General features: G+C 44.9%; 1 protein-coding gene and 1 long non-coding RNA gene across 7 annotated transcripts; both read left to right on the forward strand.

Annotated features, from left to right (window-relative positions):
• The first annotated feature begins 52 nt into the window (after window positions 1-52).
• On the forward strand, window positions 53-15,970 carry LOC309539095. Of its 6 annotated transcripts, XR_014222687.1 has the most exons (5): window positions 53-87; window positions 1,608-1,705; window positions 2,858-3,016; window positions 3,911-3,998; window positions 13,726-15,970. It is a non-coding gene; the product is annotated as an uncharacterized lncRNA (long non-coding RNA). The 6 variants fall into 6 exon arrangements; XR_014222686.1 differs by having other exon boundaries at window positions 1,608-3,016; XR_014222689.1 differs by lacking the exon at window positions 53-87 and having other exon boundaries at window positions 1,397-1,705; window positions 2,033-3,016.
• Window positions 7,474-9,736, forward strand: PPP1R3G (protein phosphatase 1 regulatory subunit 3G). Its single transcript, XM_082234894.1, has one exon. The coding sequence runs from the start codon at window positions 8,013-8,015 to the stop codon at window positions 9,006-9,008; it is 996 nt and encodes a 331-aa protein (XP_082091020.1). The 5' UTR covers window positions 7,474-8,012; the 3' UTR covers window positions 9,009-9,736.
• Window positions 15,971-16,786: the final 816 nt, after the last annotated feature.

Below are 16,786 nucleotides of genomic sequence, written 5' to 3' on the forward strand. Positions count from 1 at the left end.
GTGGGTTGGGAACGAGGGGCGGAGGGGAGGAGGTGCGCGCATGCGCGCTCGCCGTTAGGGAAGCGCGAGCGCCGTCGCTTTACAAAGGTTGCCCGCGCTTGCTTTGGGTTTGAGGGGCGGTTGAGAGAGCGGAGCGGCTGGGTGCTGAGGAAAGAATTAAAAGCCCTGCAGAGTGAATGATTGGGACTCGTGAAAACACAAATTAATCAAAAATAGCGTAGAATAGAATAGAATAGAATAGAATAGAAAGAGTTCAGTGTGACTGTAGTTGACTCAGGGGAAGTCGCAGTGCGAAAAGAACACAACTGAAAATGAAACTTTTTTCCTCTAATGACCTCATAGTGATGATATAACTTTTCAAGGCATTTATTTGCACTTCGTCCTATGCACAATAAGACTCAGTGTGTCTTGAGCTGAACAGAGTTACATTTGAATAAAAGGCTGAAAATTACAAGAGTACGCTCATTAGTTTGTGGTGAAAAGGCCATTGAAAGCGCTTAGAATCTGCTGAAATGGAACACACAAGACGAAATGGTTAAATCGGCAATGATAAAGTGGGCACAGGATATTGGGCATAATATTATGTTTGAAGATTGGGAAAGGTTGTGGACCACTGGGCTGAACTTCACTGCATGTAATGCTCTGAAGGAAAATGTAATGAAAATGATTTACAGATGGTACATGACCCCAGTTAAATTGGCTAAGATATACCATTCGTCTGATAATAAATGTTGGAAATGTAAGGAAAGTGAAGGAACATTCTTTCACCTCTGGTGGACTTGCCCTAAAGTGAAGGCCTTCTGGGAGATGATATATAACGAGTTAAAAAATGTGTTTAAGTATACCTTTACCAAAAAACCAGAGGCATTCCTCTTGGGCATTGTTGGCCAGAATGTGTTAAAGAAGGATAGAACATTTTTTATGTATGCAACAACGGCAGCAAGGATATTGATCGCTAAGAATTGGAAGACTCGAGAACTACCCACCCTGGAAGAATGGCAGATGCAGCTGATGGACTATATGCAGCTAGCTGAGATGACCGGCAGAATCCGAGATCTGGGAGAAGAGAGAGTTGAAGAAGACTGGAAGAAATTTAAGACTTATTTACAAAAACATTGTAATTTGGCTGAATGTTGACAGGGATGCCAGAATAGAAAGGATTGTCTATCACTAAACTAGATTTAAGTTTAACCATATTTTAATGTCTGAATCTAAAGACTATGAACAAAATGATAATTTGCTTGGAAATAACTTCACAACGATGCAAGTGTGTGGGGGAAGCGTGAGGGAGTCCAAAGTGATGATGAAAAGATGTTAAATAATTAATGTTGTTTTACTGAATATGCCTTTTTTGTATTGAAAAACCTTAATAAATATATATTGGGGGAAAAAAAGCGCTTAGAATCTGGAAAGCTGACCATAAGGGAATTTTTCAGAGCTAATAAGAGTGCCCACATCTCTGAAACTTTTAGCTGGCTTGCATTGAAAGTTCATTATATGGCCAGTTTGTTGGAAGGGTTTACTGGTTTTGTTTTATTCTCTTATCCACATGTATTTTGTGTTCTCATGTTGTATTTTTATGTTCTGAACCACCTTGTGATCTTCAGGTGAAGGGTGGCATATAAATTTAATTAATGATGATGATGAAACATAATAACAAAATGGTACACCATGCCAATATTCTGTTGGGTTTCCCAATACACAGGTCAGTATTGCAACTACAAAAAGGCAGGTTTTCAGCTGGTCCCTTAGCTGGTTGATGCACTGATGGTAGCAGCCTTTCCTTTCTGGAGGCGGTTGCCAGGCAACAGCTCCTTCCCAGGTCCACGGAGGAAAGGGAGCAGGGCTGAGCGGGTGGAACTTATCCAGCCCATGTTAGAACTTCAGCATGCAGCAGCTTTATAATATCCCTGCACGTGTCGATCTGGTGCCTATGGTTGCATTTCAAGTTATTTCCATCCACCTACCTCATGGGTGCCGCTATGTGCATCATGCCTAGGTGTGTGTATATCTTGGGCCTCTTATAACACAGATGGAAACACGGCTATTTCTGTTCAAATGTGACTTGGGGACCTTTCTTACTATACGTCTTCAGCACTCCCTTCCCCTGTAAATCGTTGTCCAGCCTATTGAGACTTAGGTCGCCTGCACAAGAAATGCACCACTCTGTTCCGTACAGCACCTAGCATATTGTTTTACATGCACATTAGACCAAAAGTAGTCTTGACTAGCCGACCTAACCGGAAGAGTCCGCAACCAGAAGGAGGAGGAGTATCAGGAAGAGTGGATTAAATTTAATGATTACTTAGTTAAATATGTTAAATTAACTGAAAACAGCTTGCAGATACTTACCGTAATTGGCTTAGGATTTTATTTATGTTAAGTGATGAATTAATATGTTTAATTTCATAATGTGAAGATCTAAGGATGTTAATGTTTAAGTTAAATTTTATACGAACTGTGATTTGGAAAACCGCTAAAAGGATATGCAATGAAATTCAACCAAAGGGAAGCGAGGAAGTCACTGAACAATGTTAATAATTTTCAATAAGGCTATGATTTATGTTTGTTTGTCTTATGTGTTTGTTTGTTTGTTTGTTTATAATGTTGTGAAAACCAATAAAAGAATTTGGGGTGACGGGAAAGTAGTCTTGGCAATATGCAATTGCTGGATTCTGTTCAGTCATGAGTTTGCTAAGGGGAGAGAATGATACTGAGGAAAGACAGCCAACGGGCATAGGGCAACTGTCGAAACTGGATACAAGTTAAAACCCTATTCGTTAACCTCTTTGGATCACATAAGCCTAACATGGGGCTGTTGGAGTAAAATAAGATTCTGCCACTCTGATCATTTTAGAAGACGCTGAAGGACAAGAACGTGACAAATCAATGATTTGACAGCCTTCCAGTATTTACTCAGCTTTTTCTTCTGAAGTTACTGTACATCTCCAATCAATGTCTCTTTTATATGCGACTAAGACATGTTCTCTCAGGAGAGAAAAGCAAAGTGTTCCAGGTAATTGCATCTTAACAGCAGAAGAACATTATACTTAATGTTTGTGGATACTGGTTGAGGCAGGAGTTACCAAGTAACTGTTGCACATATTTTCATATGTGACAACAAAAGGGAATAATATTTTTCATGGAACATCTCAACAAAGGTTATAGGAAATATAGGGTAAAAATAAATAAGCTGTAACTATTGGCATTTATATAACACTTTGTGGGAGCAATTCTGTGCACAAGAATCTGGTGTAAAGCATGCTGGTGTAAATTAAGCTAGCATAAAGTTACACCAGATCCAAATGCTATTCAGCAGTAGAGCTGCTGTTCTGCCTAAGCCTGGCAAAGGGAAAACAAGCCTTTAAAAATGTTGTGTGTTGGGTTGCTAGGTCACATGACCAAGCTGAGTGGGGAATCAGTCAGCTGAGCCAGAGATCTACTGCAGCCTAAGCTCCTCCTGGTGGATCTTGCTTTAGGATTGTCCTCTATGCATATGAAATGTGTTAGGATTTTTGTCTCATTTAGTCCCACAACAACCATGTGAAGTACCGGTAGTTTATGTTGGCCGTGAGATAGTTTGATAATTAGACAAAAAGGCACTCACTGAACTTTATAACAAAAGCTGCAACAGGAAATCCTGATTTGGACTGTATCCATGGTATAGCAGTATATTAGTAATAATAATGCCATGGTGTATGTATGTGTAAGCCTTTCCCCTGTGCTGTTGCCCCTGTCCAAATCAATATTGTGTTTCCTCCTCTGTGACTAACATCAGTTACAGTGGCCAATGTAGACTGGAGCCTCATCATAAGGGAAGGCTATTGCCTAAAATGATGATTTTCAAAGGATTCTATTTACTTACTAACATTGTTATATATGCCAAGTACTTCCTCTGTGTATTTTTCAGCCACGGGCACATTCTTACGGCTTTCTTACTGCTTGAATACTAAGAAGTATATCAGATTGCAGCACAGAGCAGAAAACTGAATTAAAGGGTAATGTAATTTTAATTTTCATGCATTCTGACTAATCTGTTGCAATTAAGGGCATAATTAAAATCTAATTATATAAAATTTATTCCTATACTTTAAATGCTTTATTTTTCACTGTACCATTTTGGAGTGCCATATTAGTATTCCAAGCATTTGTGCTTCTAATTCTTTTCATACAATTACTTCGGTAAAATGAAACCTATGTGTTACATTCAACCAGTTGTTCATATAAAAGCCTGAAGCACATGGTGTAGTCTAGCAGCCATATTTTCCAGAAGTAATGAAGGTACATATATCTAAGTAATGACTCTTAATTTCAGGGTTGTGGGTTCAAGCCCCATGTAGGGCAAAAGATTCCTACATTGCAGAGGGTTGGACTTGATTATCCTTTTCTTCCCTCCCAACTCTTCAATTCTATGATTCTATACTAGGAATTTCTATGATCTCTTTTAGTTTTAGCAATGCTAGAGCCTTAGAAACTCCAAGACCATTTACTAGTATCATAAAAAGGTAAAGGTAAAGGGACCCCTGGCCATTAGGTCCAGTCTGACCGACTCTGGGGTTGTGGCGCTCATCTCACTTTATTGGCCGAGGGAGCCGGCATATAGCTTCCGGGTCATGTGGCCAGCATGACTAAGCCGCTTCTGGCGAACCAGAGCAGCGTACAGAAATGCCGTTTACCTTCCTGCCAGAGCAGTACCTATTTATCTACTTGCACATGCTTTCGAACTGCTAGGTTGGCAGTAGCAGGGACCGAGCAACAGGAGCTCACCCCATTGTGGGGATTCAAACCGCTGACATTCTGATCAGCAAGTCCTAGGCTCTGTGATTTAACCCACAGTTCCACCCGCGTTTGCTGTAATTTAGCAATGTCAATGCAGGCCAGTGGGGATCTGCCCTATATCTTCTGCTGTGAAGACAGATGCAAATCATTCATTTAGATTCTCTGCAATCTCTTTATCATCTTTTAGCACAGCTTTCACTCTCTTGCCATCCCATGGAATGCAAAGTACCAGCCTCCAGCTGCTCCAGCCTCTTCATTTCCTTGGCATTTTTTAAAGGAACTGTAAGGGTGGGGGCAGTTGAAAGGGCACACACTAGGCAGGTGCCAAACTGGTTTCAGGGGCATATCTAACATGTAGGCTTTGTCTGATGTATGCTCATGGCTTCATCTCTCTCAACTGCTACATATAGCAGTTATTTTCTATTGCTATTTTATTCCCCTCTGACCACCTATAATTAATTTCTTTTCATTTGCTTTGTGTTAGCCCTCTCTTCTCAAAGCCGTGTTCTCATTTATTGATTTTGCAGGCCTGTTATCTTTATAAAGAAAGACTAGACAAAGGGCACAAAGTAAAAGTGACTTTAAGATTAGGGTGTTTTTTTTTAATACCTACCTATGTCTCTTGAACATGCAGTGGGTTATCAAGATAGAAGTGTAATTGTACATTTTTTTTCTTTGCCAACCATCCTTCCAAATTAGCTGACTTAAAAGTAAACTATATGCTGTAATTTGCTGGGAAGGAAATGAAATGGGTAGTCTGACTTTTATTCCATTTAGTTTTGATTAAGCATGGCAATGTAGTCCCAGGTGATTGAAAAATAATTATCCAATTTCTGGCAGCACGCTCAGAGCAATACTCAGGTTTTCAGTGTTCATACCGGCAATTTAGTTGCCAAAGGATTTTGCCGTTTATGATTTAATTAAAGATCTCTAAGCTGTACTCTGTTCTCATTTATATTGGTACAGAACATCTGGGCAGTGGAAGTTCTCAGTGCATAAAGCGGCATCAGTAAAAGTGAACTAAAGCAAAAATTCAGAGAACTTAAAGCAGTATGTTTTGAATTATGGGGGCTGCATGATCTTGCGCTGCAGCAAAGATGGCCTCCACTGTGCCGCTGCTTGTACCCGTGCAAGCTAGCTAGTACTTTGACAGCTCACCAGCCTAAGTCTGGGCTATAAAACAATTTGCATTCATGTTGCTACCCTTAACAGCAACAGTTAACAGACAGGTAAAGGCACTGAGCAGTTCTCAGGATGCGGATGACTTTTTTGAAGTATGGCATCCATTTCTAACTTTCTCAAATGAAAACAATATGGCCTGGCATCCACCACATACACATGGCTGGCTATTGAACAATGCACTCCATTGTTGAAACCATCTTGTCCTACTCGAGTGTGTGCAATTTGTTACTGTGCTGGAGGGATTTAATTTTGTAGCATGTATGTATTTACTGAAACACCTTTAAAACTAACACCCCCCTACAGATTGGTGGATTGGGTTGGTCTCAAGCAACATACTCGGGAGTTCACTTCTGAACCAAATTCCATTTTGGAGGATGAGTAGTAGCCTATCACAGGATGTATCTGTGTGTAGTAAATGCTTTTTAAAGATTCTAGTTGCATGTGTTTTTTTTAAAGGAAAGGACTTCTTCACCTTTATTAGTTGTTCAAAGGAGGGAATTTCCCGCAGGTGTAGCATGTCCTCTATTTTATCTGGCTTCTTGACAAAAAATTCACATAAAGCCAAAGCACTGTGAGGCACACTTCCCTGGAGTAAGCCAGCTGCAAACTTAATAGAGTGAATGTGCATGCAATAATGCCTAGATAGACCTCAGATGGCTGTGGTTTTTTCCCTGCTCCAATATTGTTTGCAAATAATATGGAAATGCTAAACCTGTGCTATATTTCAGTTTAGTTTCACTATATCCCATTATTAGTTTCAAACACCAAAGTGTGCCTATGATTACAGCCCTGATTCTAGATAACAGCATGAGGCTTAGTTTGGCATGTGGTTTAATTTGTGCCAGGGTTTAGCTCAATGCTGTTTTTCAGAGACAAACTTTGGCCCGCATATGTGAAGTAAAAATACAGTGAGTCTGAGGATAACACACACTTCCACACTTCCTAACAGAGACTCAGAGTGGTCGAGTTGGAAGGGGCCATACAGTCCAACCTCCCGCAGTGCAGGAATCTGAGTTAAAGTATATGGTCACCATTGAGGAACAATTCATTCAGGCATGTCTAGCCATATTAGGGCATGAACTCCAGCGATAGAATATCATTTACAAACTGGGTGGCCATGAAGACAATCTACAAATCCTGTGACTCTGAAAGATGCCCATCATTTAATCGCAATCGCATGCAGATCAACAAGCAGCCAAGTTAAGCTTCTCTGCTTGACCAGCTGCACCAAAGGAAGGCGGGGGGGGGGGAGAAAACTTTATGGGCCTGAGATAATGACTTTTAGATACATTTGAGCTCAGCGCGTCTTCAACTCTGTACTGTACTTAAGTTAGGGTTGTAGTGGGACCGTTTCTAAGGCACTGACTGAAATAGTTGCAGCTTTCCCCTGGGCATTATCCATCGAAGTTGCCAAAAGCAGGAGAGGAAGGAAAAAGGGGGAGCTGCCTCAGGAACAGCTTCCTGTAGCGAAGAGAGGGCTGCCTCTGACATTTCATTTCCTCCCTGCGCCAGGGAGCAGCCCAAACTGAGTCTTACTACTGCTCGGCAACGCCACTTTCGAGGAGGGGGGACTCCTGGTGGGCGTGGCGAGGCCAAGCCTCCTGCAGGCGAAAAGCTGCATCTAGGGCTCCTTCAAGCCCGGATTCGAAGGGGTGCTTCCCCCTTTTACTTCTCACCCCCCCCCACGACATACACACCCCGAGGAAAGGGTTAGGCACGCGTCCCCGCCCGGGACTGCGAGAGAAACAGCTACGTGCTTTGTAGCCTGTGGCGAATGTCTTTCCTGACTGGTTCCTGTGGGAGGTCCCGCCCCGCCCCACACTTCCCGGGGGTGTGGAGGGAGCGCAGGAGGCAGGGAAAAGGGGGCGCGCCCCCTTCGCCCAGCGCGCCACGGGCTTTCGCGAGCAGCCTCGCAACTGCGACAAAACGACCCTGCTTGGAAAGCGGACCGGAGCCCCCGACGGCCGCCGCTCGGATGGAAACTTAAGCAGGGAGGGCGGAAGCCCCGGACTCGGCCGAGAGCGAGCGAGGCGCCGCGTCGGCGTCATGCTATGGAGAGCAGGGGTCCCGCGGTGCTGGGCTTGCTAGCTTCCTTCGGTGAGCGCCCGGCGGCTGAGGAGATCGCCTCGGCTGCGCCATGGCGAGCGCCGGGCAGCGCGGAGGCGGGAGGCGGCGGCGGCGTCGAGCGGGACTGCGCGGGGGAGAAGAAGGAGCTTCCCGAGGAGGCGCTTCTGGAGTTGCGCCGCCGCCGCGGGCGCTCGCTCTCCCTGCCCGCCAGCCCGACGCTGGCGGCTGCGCGGCTCTTCCCGCGGGGCCGCCTCGAGGGGGACAGTGACGGCGACCAGGACGAGGACGGAGGGGGGGCGTCGGCGTCGGGGGGCGGCAGCGGCAACTGCTGCACCAAGTGCAAGAAGCGGGTGCAGTTCGCCGACTCGCTGGGCTTGTGCCTGGCCAGCGTGAAGCACTTCAGCGCCGCCGAGGAGCCGCAGGTGCCGCCCGCCGTCCTGTCCCGCCTGCAGAGCTTCCCCATGCGCCAGAAGGACTTCGAGGAGTTCAGCGCCGCCCTGGCGGGCCTGGGCGCTTGCGCCGCGCCGGCCTTGCGCCCGCTGCACTTGCCTCAGGCGCTCCAGTTGGCGCCGCCGCCGCCGCCCGACGGGCCCGGGCGGCTGCAGGGCCAGCGCGTGTGCCTGGAGGAGGCGACGGGCACGGCTCTGGCCGGGGCCCCCACAGACGTGCGCGGCGTGGTGAGGGTGCTCAGCTGCCCGGGCCCCAAAGAAGTGACGGTGCGCTACACGTTCAACGAGTGGCTCTCCTTCTTGGACACCCCCGCGGCGCCGCTGCCCCCGCCGCCCGCGGACCCCCCGGAGCCCTGCAGCCCCGTCGAGCGCTACCAGTTCACCCTGTGCCTCCCGCCCGGTCTGCAAGAGGGCACGGCCGTGCATTTCGCCATCTGCTACCGCAGCCAGCAGGGCGAGTACTGGGATAACAACGGCGGGGCCAATTACACCCTTAGCAGCCCGGAACAATCCGCGCCTCCCTTTTATTGACACCGACCAGGCGCCCGTCAGCTTGCCTTCCTCGGTTGCCAGAGAACCTCGGAGCAAGGAGCCAGCTGTGCTTTGCCTCGCACCGCGTGCTTTACAGCCTTCCGAGCCCCGCGACCTCCAGGAACTGCCATCACCTTGCCTTTGTGCCTTCCACCCCAATCCTTTGGAAAGCGGATCGGGGTGGCCAACCGTGCCTTTGCACTTACCTTAGCCTCGCTGCAGCCAGCCTAGTTCAAGTTGGAGCAAAGGAGAAGCCTTGTAGGGCATCAAGTGAGAAGGAAATGTGGAAATCGGGGCCCGACAGTGGGAGAGAGAAGGACGAAGCAGCAACCTGAATGTTACCTGCTTTCTGCTCCAGGCAAACACTGATATGACCTGGTGTCTATAACTGGGGGAGTGACTGATGCTGTGAAACATCCCTTTTTGTGTGGGGGGGGGAAGTATGCCCCTCTGGAGCTAGAGAGTGGAGTTTGCTGTTCTGGAAGCTTGCAAGAGGTGTGGTGGGGGGTGGGGGACCATTTCTGACCTGTGCCTTCCATTATTCCTGTACAGGAAATGACCTGTGAAAGCCAAGAAGGATGCAATTGAATTACAGAAGTCTCTCTGAGAACCAAGCAAACAGAGCTGTTCAAAATACACATGCACGGCTGAGTACTTCCCTGTTATAACTTGAATACCGAGCCTTTTCTTTACACTAATAAACTAGAGGCACTTTGTCTTCCACCAAAGGGATAATGTGCTCTTATTTCTGTAACACAGATGGGGAAGGACCTTTTGGCAGAAATCTTAACGGATATTGGCCAAGGGCTTGATGAAGAGGAGTTGGGGTTTTTTGTGTGTCTGTTTTTGAAAAAGGGAACTTTTGTGGCTACTTGTTTGTTGTTTTTGTTTGCACTGGTGATTTAGTCTTGGTTCCAGTCACATAGCATGTTAAGAAATTATCACTTAAAGCATATCATCACATGTGGGCTTTCAAGGTCTAAGAAGGTGTGAAATGTCTGTCTACTAGAAAATCCACACTGGGATGTAATAGCCCTTTAGGAAAGGTGTTTAGAGTTCTGTGACCAAATGAAAATGAACTTGCTGTAGCTGTGTAGAAGAGGGAATTTCGGCAGGTTTGGGTTTTCCTGCTGAAATTCATCCTTCTCCACAACTATTGGAAGTTCTGGAGCCCCGCCTTCCTTTGCATCCAATCCCGCTTATGTTTGCTCCCTGCTTCTGGCTGGATTGTAGCTGCTGCCAACACACAGAATTAAGCTTTTTGCAAACTGTGGACACACACTTCAGGGTTTTGCAAAAGTTGATGGATGCATGTGGTAGCGGCAGCTGCATGTATCTAGCTGGTAGTGAGGAAGGCAAGCAGGATTAAATAATAATAATCCTTAGCTGGACTACTGCATAGCTGTTGTGTGGATCATCATCCTTGGTGTGTGCCGATTGACTACTAGGTGCTTTAAAATGTAAACCCATTCAGTATTCCTGAAGCTTCTCTTGAGATGACATACCTGTGGCAGTAGCTGCTGAGAGAACAAGCCACTTTCTTGTGTGATCCACATTCCTCTGGATGTCCCATCTCTGTAACTTGGTTGAGTCCTTTGAAGGGCCTCTTACTTTGAAACTTAATGCACTTTTACAACCCTAAATGGTTAAAAAAAAAAACAATCACAAAAGCTAGCTGCAGCCTTGCTACAACTCAGGCTGTGAAGTGTTTAGTAGGAGCAATCATTCTGGGAAATTAGCTGCTAAAACAGGAACAACTTGATGACCACTTAATTGGTGTCTTTGGGACTACTATTAACTAAAGTGGCCGCTGAATAGCACCTTTAGAAGCCTGTCTAGCAGTCAAATTGTATTAAGGTCTCCTCTCCAGTCATGATAAAATGGTCTAATGACCAAAAGTGACAATTAATTGAATTGCCTTTCAAGGGCAAACTCATTTCTTAGCATGCTCTTTCTTACACTATTCACTTTCTAAAACTTGGAATGGTAGGCTCTTTCCTGCCTGGGATTTGGGGAAAATATTGCTGGCACCACTTCCGATTTTTGTACTTTTCTTCACCCTTCATAAGGGTGTCAACCTTAGCCTTCTTTTCTCAAGTAAGGTGACTCAGTAGGTCAGTAGTATGAAACATCTGCCATGTTGAGGGATCCTGTATGGGTTTGTATGAATGCAATAGACTGGCATACCCTCCAAGGTGAAGGGAGATGTGAGCAGGGGTAAGCTTTGCAGAGCCATGTTTGGGTTTATATATGCCTCACTTTGTCCAGTTGTAGCACTGTGCAACCACAACTTATATAATGAAGCATCACCTTAAAGGTTGCTTTAGGAATGTATCTCTAGGAGATTAAGGGGCACTTAGCATTGTAATGAACGTGGGGTTTGTGGTGTGCACACATCAGTCTAAAGGTCTCGCCCAGGCATGGTTCCCAAGCGCCACACATGCAGCGTGTTTTCAGAAGCTTGTCCCTATTTACGTTATATTTCCACGACACTGCTCTTCCCTGTTGTGTATGTAGGAGTTGAGAATTCCTTAGCTCAGTGGTACGCAATTGGTGACCTGTGGACCCCAAGAGGTCCACTTAACCCACCCAGGGTGTGGTTTGTGGCACCATTCACATAACTAAACCTATCACAGAGGTATCAAAATTTTCAAAAGTAAGGGGTCCATGGCTTGGCTTTTGAAAAACAGGCGGTCCACAGTACTTAGTTGATTCAGAACCATTGCCATAACTGCTTCTTGGTGCACTAGCTATGCAGAACATAAAAAAATTCCTTCCAGTAGCACCTTAAAGACCAACTAAGTTAGTTCTTGGTATGAGCTTTCGTGTGCATGCACACTTCTTCAGATACACACAGAACATAATCCTTCTGCGCTTAATATAACATTACAAAATAATAATTTGGATTCTTGTTTGGAAATTTTATGATGTGTTTATAAAGTGTTAAATGGCTGCTCTTCCCCCTTCATTTTTTAAACAGAGAAGCTGACTGTGACTCCTACTGTAACCTTGGACTCTGCAGTTGATAACTGTTGGGGACAAAAGTTAAAATGTAGTTGAAGCCTTCTTGTTGCAGGGCAGTGGGACAGAAGTGTAGGGTGTCTCTGTGTACATGCCAAGAGCAACACTGCCTTTCAGTGTACTTCGAAAAATACTGTTTTCCTTCAGCTAGAGTAGCAGTTTTCTCAACATTTTGGAAGAACTTGTTCTGGTCACTTTTTGAAAAAAAAATTACTATATTGCAGATGCAGAGAAACCCTGCGGGGTTTCTATTTTTCTTTTAAAACTAGTTTCCAAAATGTATTAAATTAAACGTAGCAATGAATAAGCAAGCACGAGTGCACAAATTCTCCTGAACACCACATGTTCCTTTTCCTTGGATAAAAAACTGATGCCATGCCAAAGAGCCCGCAGTGAGTCATAATGCGGTCAGCATAAACTTTGACGCTCCTACCACCTTAAGTGGTAAAGATGCTAGGTTGTGGGGGATGGGGGAAAATATATTTTTTCCCATGGGATAATTTTTTTGTATACCTGAGAGCCAGTGGAAGACACAGGTGAGTGTTTTGGTTAGGAAATGTGATACTTTTTTTAAAAAAACCCCATAGGGCTTGAATAAGCACTTTTAGAAATGTAAAATTAGGTAGCCTTTGACTTCTTGCCAGCTCAGGTGACTTAGGGTGCCTCTTCCTCCGCCCCCCCCCCGGTTTATTTCCATAAACTATTGGGGGGTGGGGAAGAAACTACCGGTAGTTCTTGCCTGAGATATTCAGAGGGAATGAACAGAGCTGTTAGCCGATATGTCAGAACTGCATACTGTCTTGAACAAGATCATTCTCAGCAAGCAAGGAGCAAATCTCTAGCATGCTATTCTGGCAAAAACTGGTAAGAACTGGTTTTGCACACTGTGGAGTTCCTCCTGTATTTGCTGTGAATAATCTTGTTGGAACAGCATTCAGAGGAGACCGAGTTCCCGGAGATATCTGGAATTGTGCACAGTATTCTAAATATGGATTGCATTCTGTGTGTAAATGATCACCCTCTCCTTCCAGAGGAATGTCAAATATGCTTCTGTTTTTAGTGCCTTTAGAGGAATATGGGGAAGGGTGAGTTGGGTGGGTGAGTTTTTTTGTTTCTGTTAGACGTGTTGGAGGAATTCTCTCGGATGCTTTAATAAGCAAGAATTGTAAACCTTGATGAATAAAAATGCCTTTTCCTGTGAGTTAATGAGGTTGCTTGTCTGCTACATACGACTACATCAATTTTTGTCTTCAGTGTAATCTTTCTTGTGTGTATATCTATCCCATAACTGCTGTACAAACATAACCAGATTGTAGAGGAGGAGAGATTTTCAAGCACCACAACCCTTTGTTCAATAAAGGCTTATTGGGTTGGCAGCCTTAGATGTTTCTTTTAAATGGGACTCAAATTAAGCAAAGGTTTTGTTTGCTTTCATTTGCTTTTACCCAAGATGGTTGGTTCTTATTTTCTTAAGTTAGGACTTCGGTGTTAACAGATGTTGAGACATAGAATGAAATAATGTGACCAATAAACTTCTGCCCCTTCTTTATGCCTGAGTTTGCCAAATTTCCTAAACATACTGTCTAGTTCCTAAAAGTACATCTCAAGCTCTTTGACTCTTCTGAAATTTGGAGATTTTAAAGAAGTTAACTCTTAAATATTTAGACTCATTTAATGTTTTCCTCTTTTTTGGCAGGTACAGTTCCAGATGTCTGCATTTTGAGTGCTAGCAGAGCTTACTCTCAACTTTGCTAGTGTGTACCAGGTCTGGAAACAATAAGAGATTCTGCAGCCATCTGGATTAAAATAAGAAAGAAAAAGAAAATGTGTATTAAGCCAAAACAAATATTGTATATTAAAACTTCAGTCTGGGTTCTAAAAGGTACTGCAGCTGGTTAAAATCTTATTTGAAGTAAGAGGCACCATATAAGTGTCTGTCCTGCAGATGTCCTGAAGCTAAAAGTGCCTTCAGGGAAGTGCCTTCATTTATCAAAAACAAAAGAAAATGCAAAAGTATAGAGACATGCCAGGCGTTTACCCAGAAACTATTAATGCTGTATTGACATTTTCTGTCATGGTATCATGTCTAAGTAGAGGTTAAGCTGAAAATGGTGATAGCAGTAGGAATGAAGAGGCAAGTGAAAAGCATTATAAATTAGCTTTAGTGTTCGCCTTTAGGTGCAGGGTTATTTCCATTTTAAACAACTAGATTGTTTATTTTACAGCGCTTAAGGTTGAGCGCAATTTACCCATCAATTGTAATCTGATCTTGGCCATGTGTATGAAAGTGACAGGCAAAACTGCTGAATATAGTTAAGACTGTGTAAATCGACTTAGGGCTTTTTATGCGTTTCTGGTGTGGCTTTCTGTGCCGCTCGCCATTATCACAATGTCAGCAGCATGTGAGAAGGAAGAGAAATAAAAATGGATGCTAAACATCTCAGTTTGGGGTGGAACTTGGGATCTTCTGGCTTATATAGAATCGCCATCTGCCCAAGTAAGCATGTAGGAATGATGTTCAGTTGATTGAAACCACTGATGGCACTACTCGTACAAGCAAACTATTGGTGGTTGCGTTCGGATATCAGCCTTCCAGGGCCGTCTTGTCCATAGGTGCTAGGGGTGCAGGGCATCCGGGTGCTGGGCTCTCAGGGGCGCCAGGCCGAGAAATCGAGTCCGGGGAAGAGCCCGCCCATCGGTCAGAGCGCTGTGGCGGGCTCTTCTGCTGTGGGTGGCTCTGTGCCACAAGTTCGGGGGCCAGCAAGGCGCTGAGGCGGCCGGCTGGCTCCGCCCTCCTGTGTGCCTGGGACTGGGCAACCGGGGGGGGGGCACCAGGCAGCACCCCGGCACCGCATATGCTTAAGACAGTCCTGCAGCCTTCAATGAAGGCTTCTAGGATACCATTAACTTGCAGAACATCACTTTCTTCAGGTAAATCCATTCTGTCTGATGAACGGTAGACGCTCACAATAATATACAGAGCTGGTTTTGTTCACTCTTCCCTAAGCTCCCCTACGTGTGCCTGCCTGGAAACTGCAATTACGCTTGTCTGGAGGAGGTTCTGCGATGCCTGCTTTGTAGAGGAGTCATGTAACTTGTATGGTGAAACTGCTTAGGTGCAATAGTTAAGAAGCCTTTGTTTACTGTAATTCCTTTAGAAGCATGGCTAATTCTGAGATCCGTCCGGCTGAATGCTGGTAGCCACGCTGTAGGAACACAAGCCTCTGTAATTAGTATAGGTCTGTATGACACGAGACGAAACCTACTGAAGGCAGCTTGGTGGCCATGAATGCACGCCAAGTGCAGTACACACCCAGGTTTATTCACCCCTGGGTATTGTGCCAAGCACGGTTGGTGGATCAGAAATTCTTTGGAACATTCCCATAAATCTAGCAATTGTGGACATGGCCTATGAGGTTTAACCTGCTTTCTTAAAGGCTCTCCATGCCTTTTTTTGATTGGACTCTCAAGTGCATGGCAGCAATCTGGTGTCTACAGATGTAGCAGATGGTTAATCATGTTTGCTAGTAAAAAGCCTGGATGTTTTTGTAAGTTTCAGAAAATTGTTGTGTTCTTTTGACCTTTGAATTAGCAAATAGCCTAATTTTGGTGCCTGACATTTCAGCAGAGATTCGGACTCGATAAAGAGGCTGATAGGATCAGCAATATGTTTGAAGCAACTCCTTCCCTTCTCCCATCCCCTCGCCACTACCTTTGTACAGTGCTTATCAATTGATGAACAAACTGGAACATTTCTTGTTGCTGTAAACAGGGGGCTGGGGGGGATCGCTTCCTCATATATCTATAAAGAAACCAAATTTCTGGTGTCAATTAGTATGAGGATCCAAGAGCTTGGGGAAGGAGAAGGAAGCATTGATTAAAAACAATGCACTTGAATGCTTTACTAAAGAGTAAAGGCTGAATGCGGTGCTACAGTCAAATTTGCTTCTAGTGGTTGTTTCATAATCTTGTGCAGCTTCTAGATCCCCAGCTGAAGTGAGAGCGCTACTTATAATGCATAACACACGCAGTATATTTTCACAAGGTCCAATGGTGTCCAATTTTTTTTTTTTAAGTTTATGGTCACGGAGTTCACAAGGTGACAACCAAATGGTTATTTTCACCATGCTTGTAACCTTCTCAGAAGCACAGGCTTAACTATTGGGAGGCATACTGTTAAGGCTGGATGTACCATATTTTTCGCTCCATAAGGCGCACCTAGGTTTGGGAGGAGGAAAACAAGAAAAAATTATTCTGAATCCCAGAAGCCAAACAGCAAGAGGGATCTGGCTTCTGGGATACTGTGTGGCTGTTCTGGCTTCTGGGATAACCGCATCAAGCCTCTTCAGGGCAGCGGGATGAAGCTCCCCCTGCCTGAAGAGGCTGCATGCGGCTAAGGCAGAGGCCAGGACAGAAGCAGGAGAGGTGCTGCGCAAGGAGGGAGAACTGTGCAGCGCCCCTTCAAGCAAAGCTGGAGAAGGAACAGGAGACCCTTCTGTTCCTCCTCCCACTTCGCTGAACGGGGGTTGCGCAGCGCCATTCGCTCCATAAGACGCACCAACATTTCCCCTTACTTTTAGGAGGAAAAATGTGCGTCTTATGGAGCGAAAAATACGGTACCCTTAGGTTAGGTTTGTTTTTTGAAAACACTAGGTAATATGTGGCCTGCATCCCATTGGCCAGCCCTCTGCCGCATCACTGTTTTCATGCTGGTGTCACTGTTTTCTTTTGGCACTGTACATGTTCAGTTTTGTATG

Source organism: Podarcis vaucheri, assembly GCF_965113315.1.
Source record: "Podarcis vaucheri genome assembly, chromosome: 8".
Classification (NCBI taxonomy): Eukaryota; Metazoa; Chordata; class Lepidosauria; order Squamata; family Lacertidae; genus Podarcis; species Podarcis vaucheri.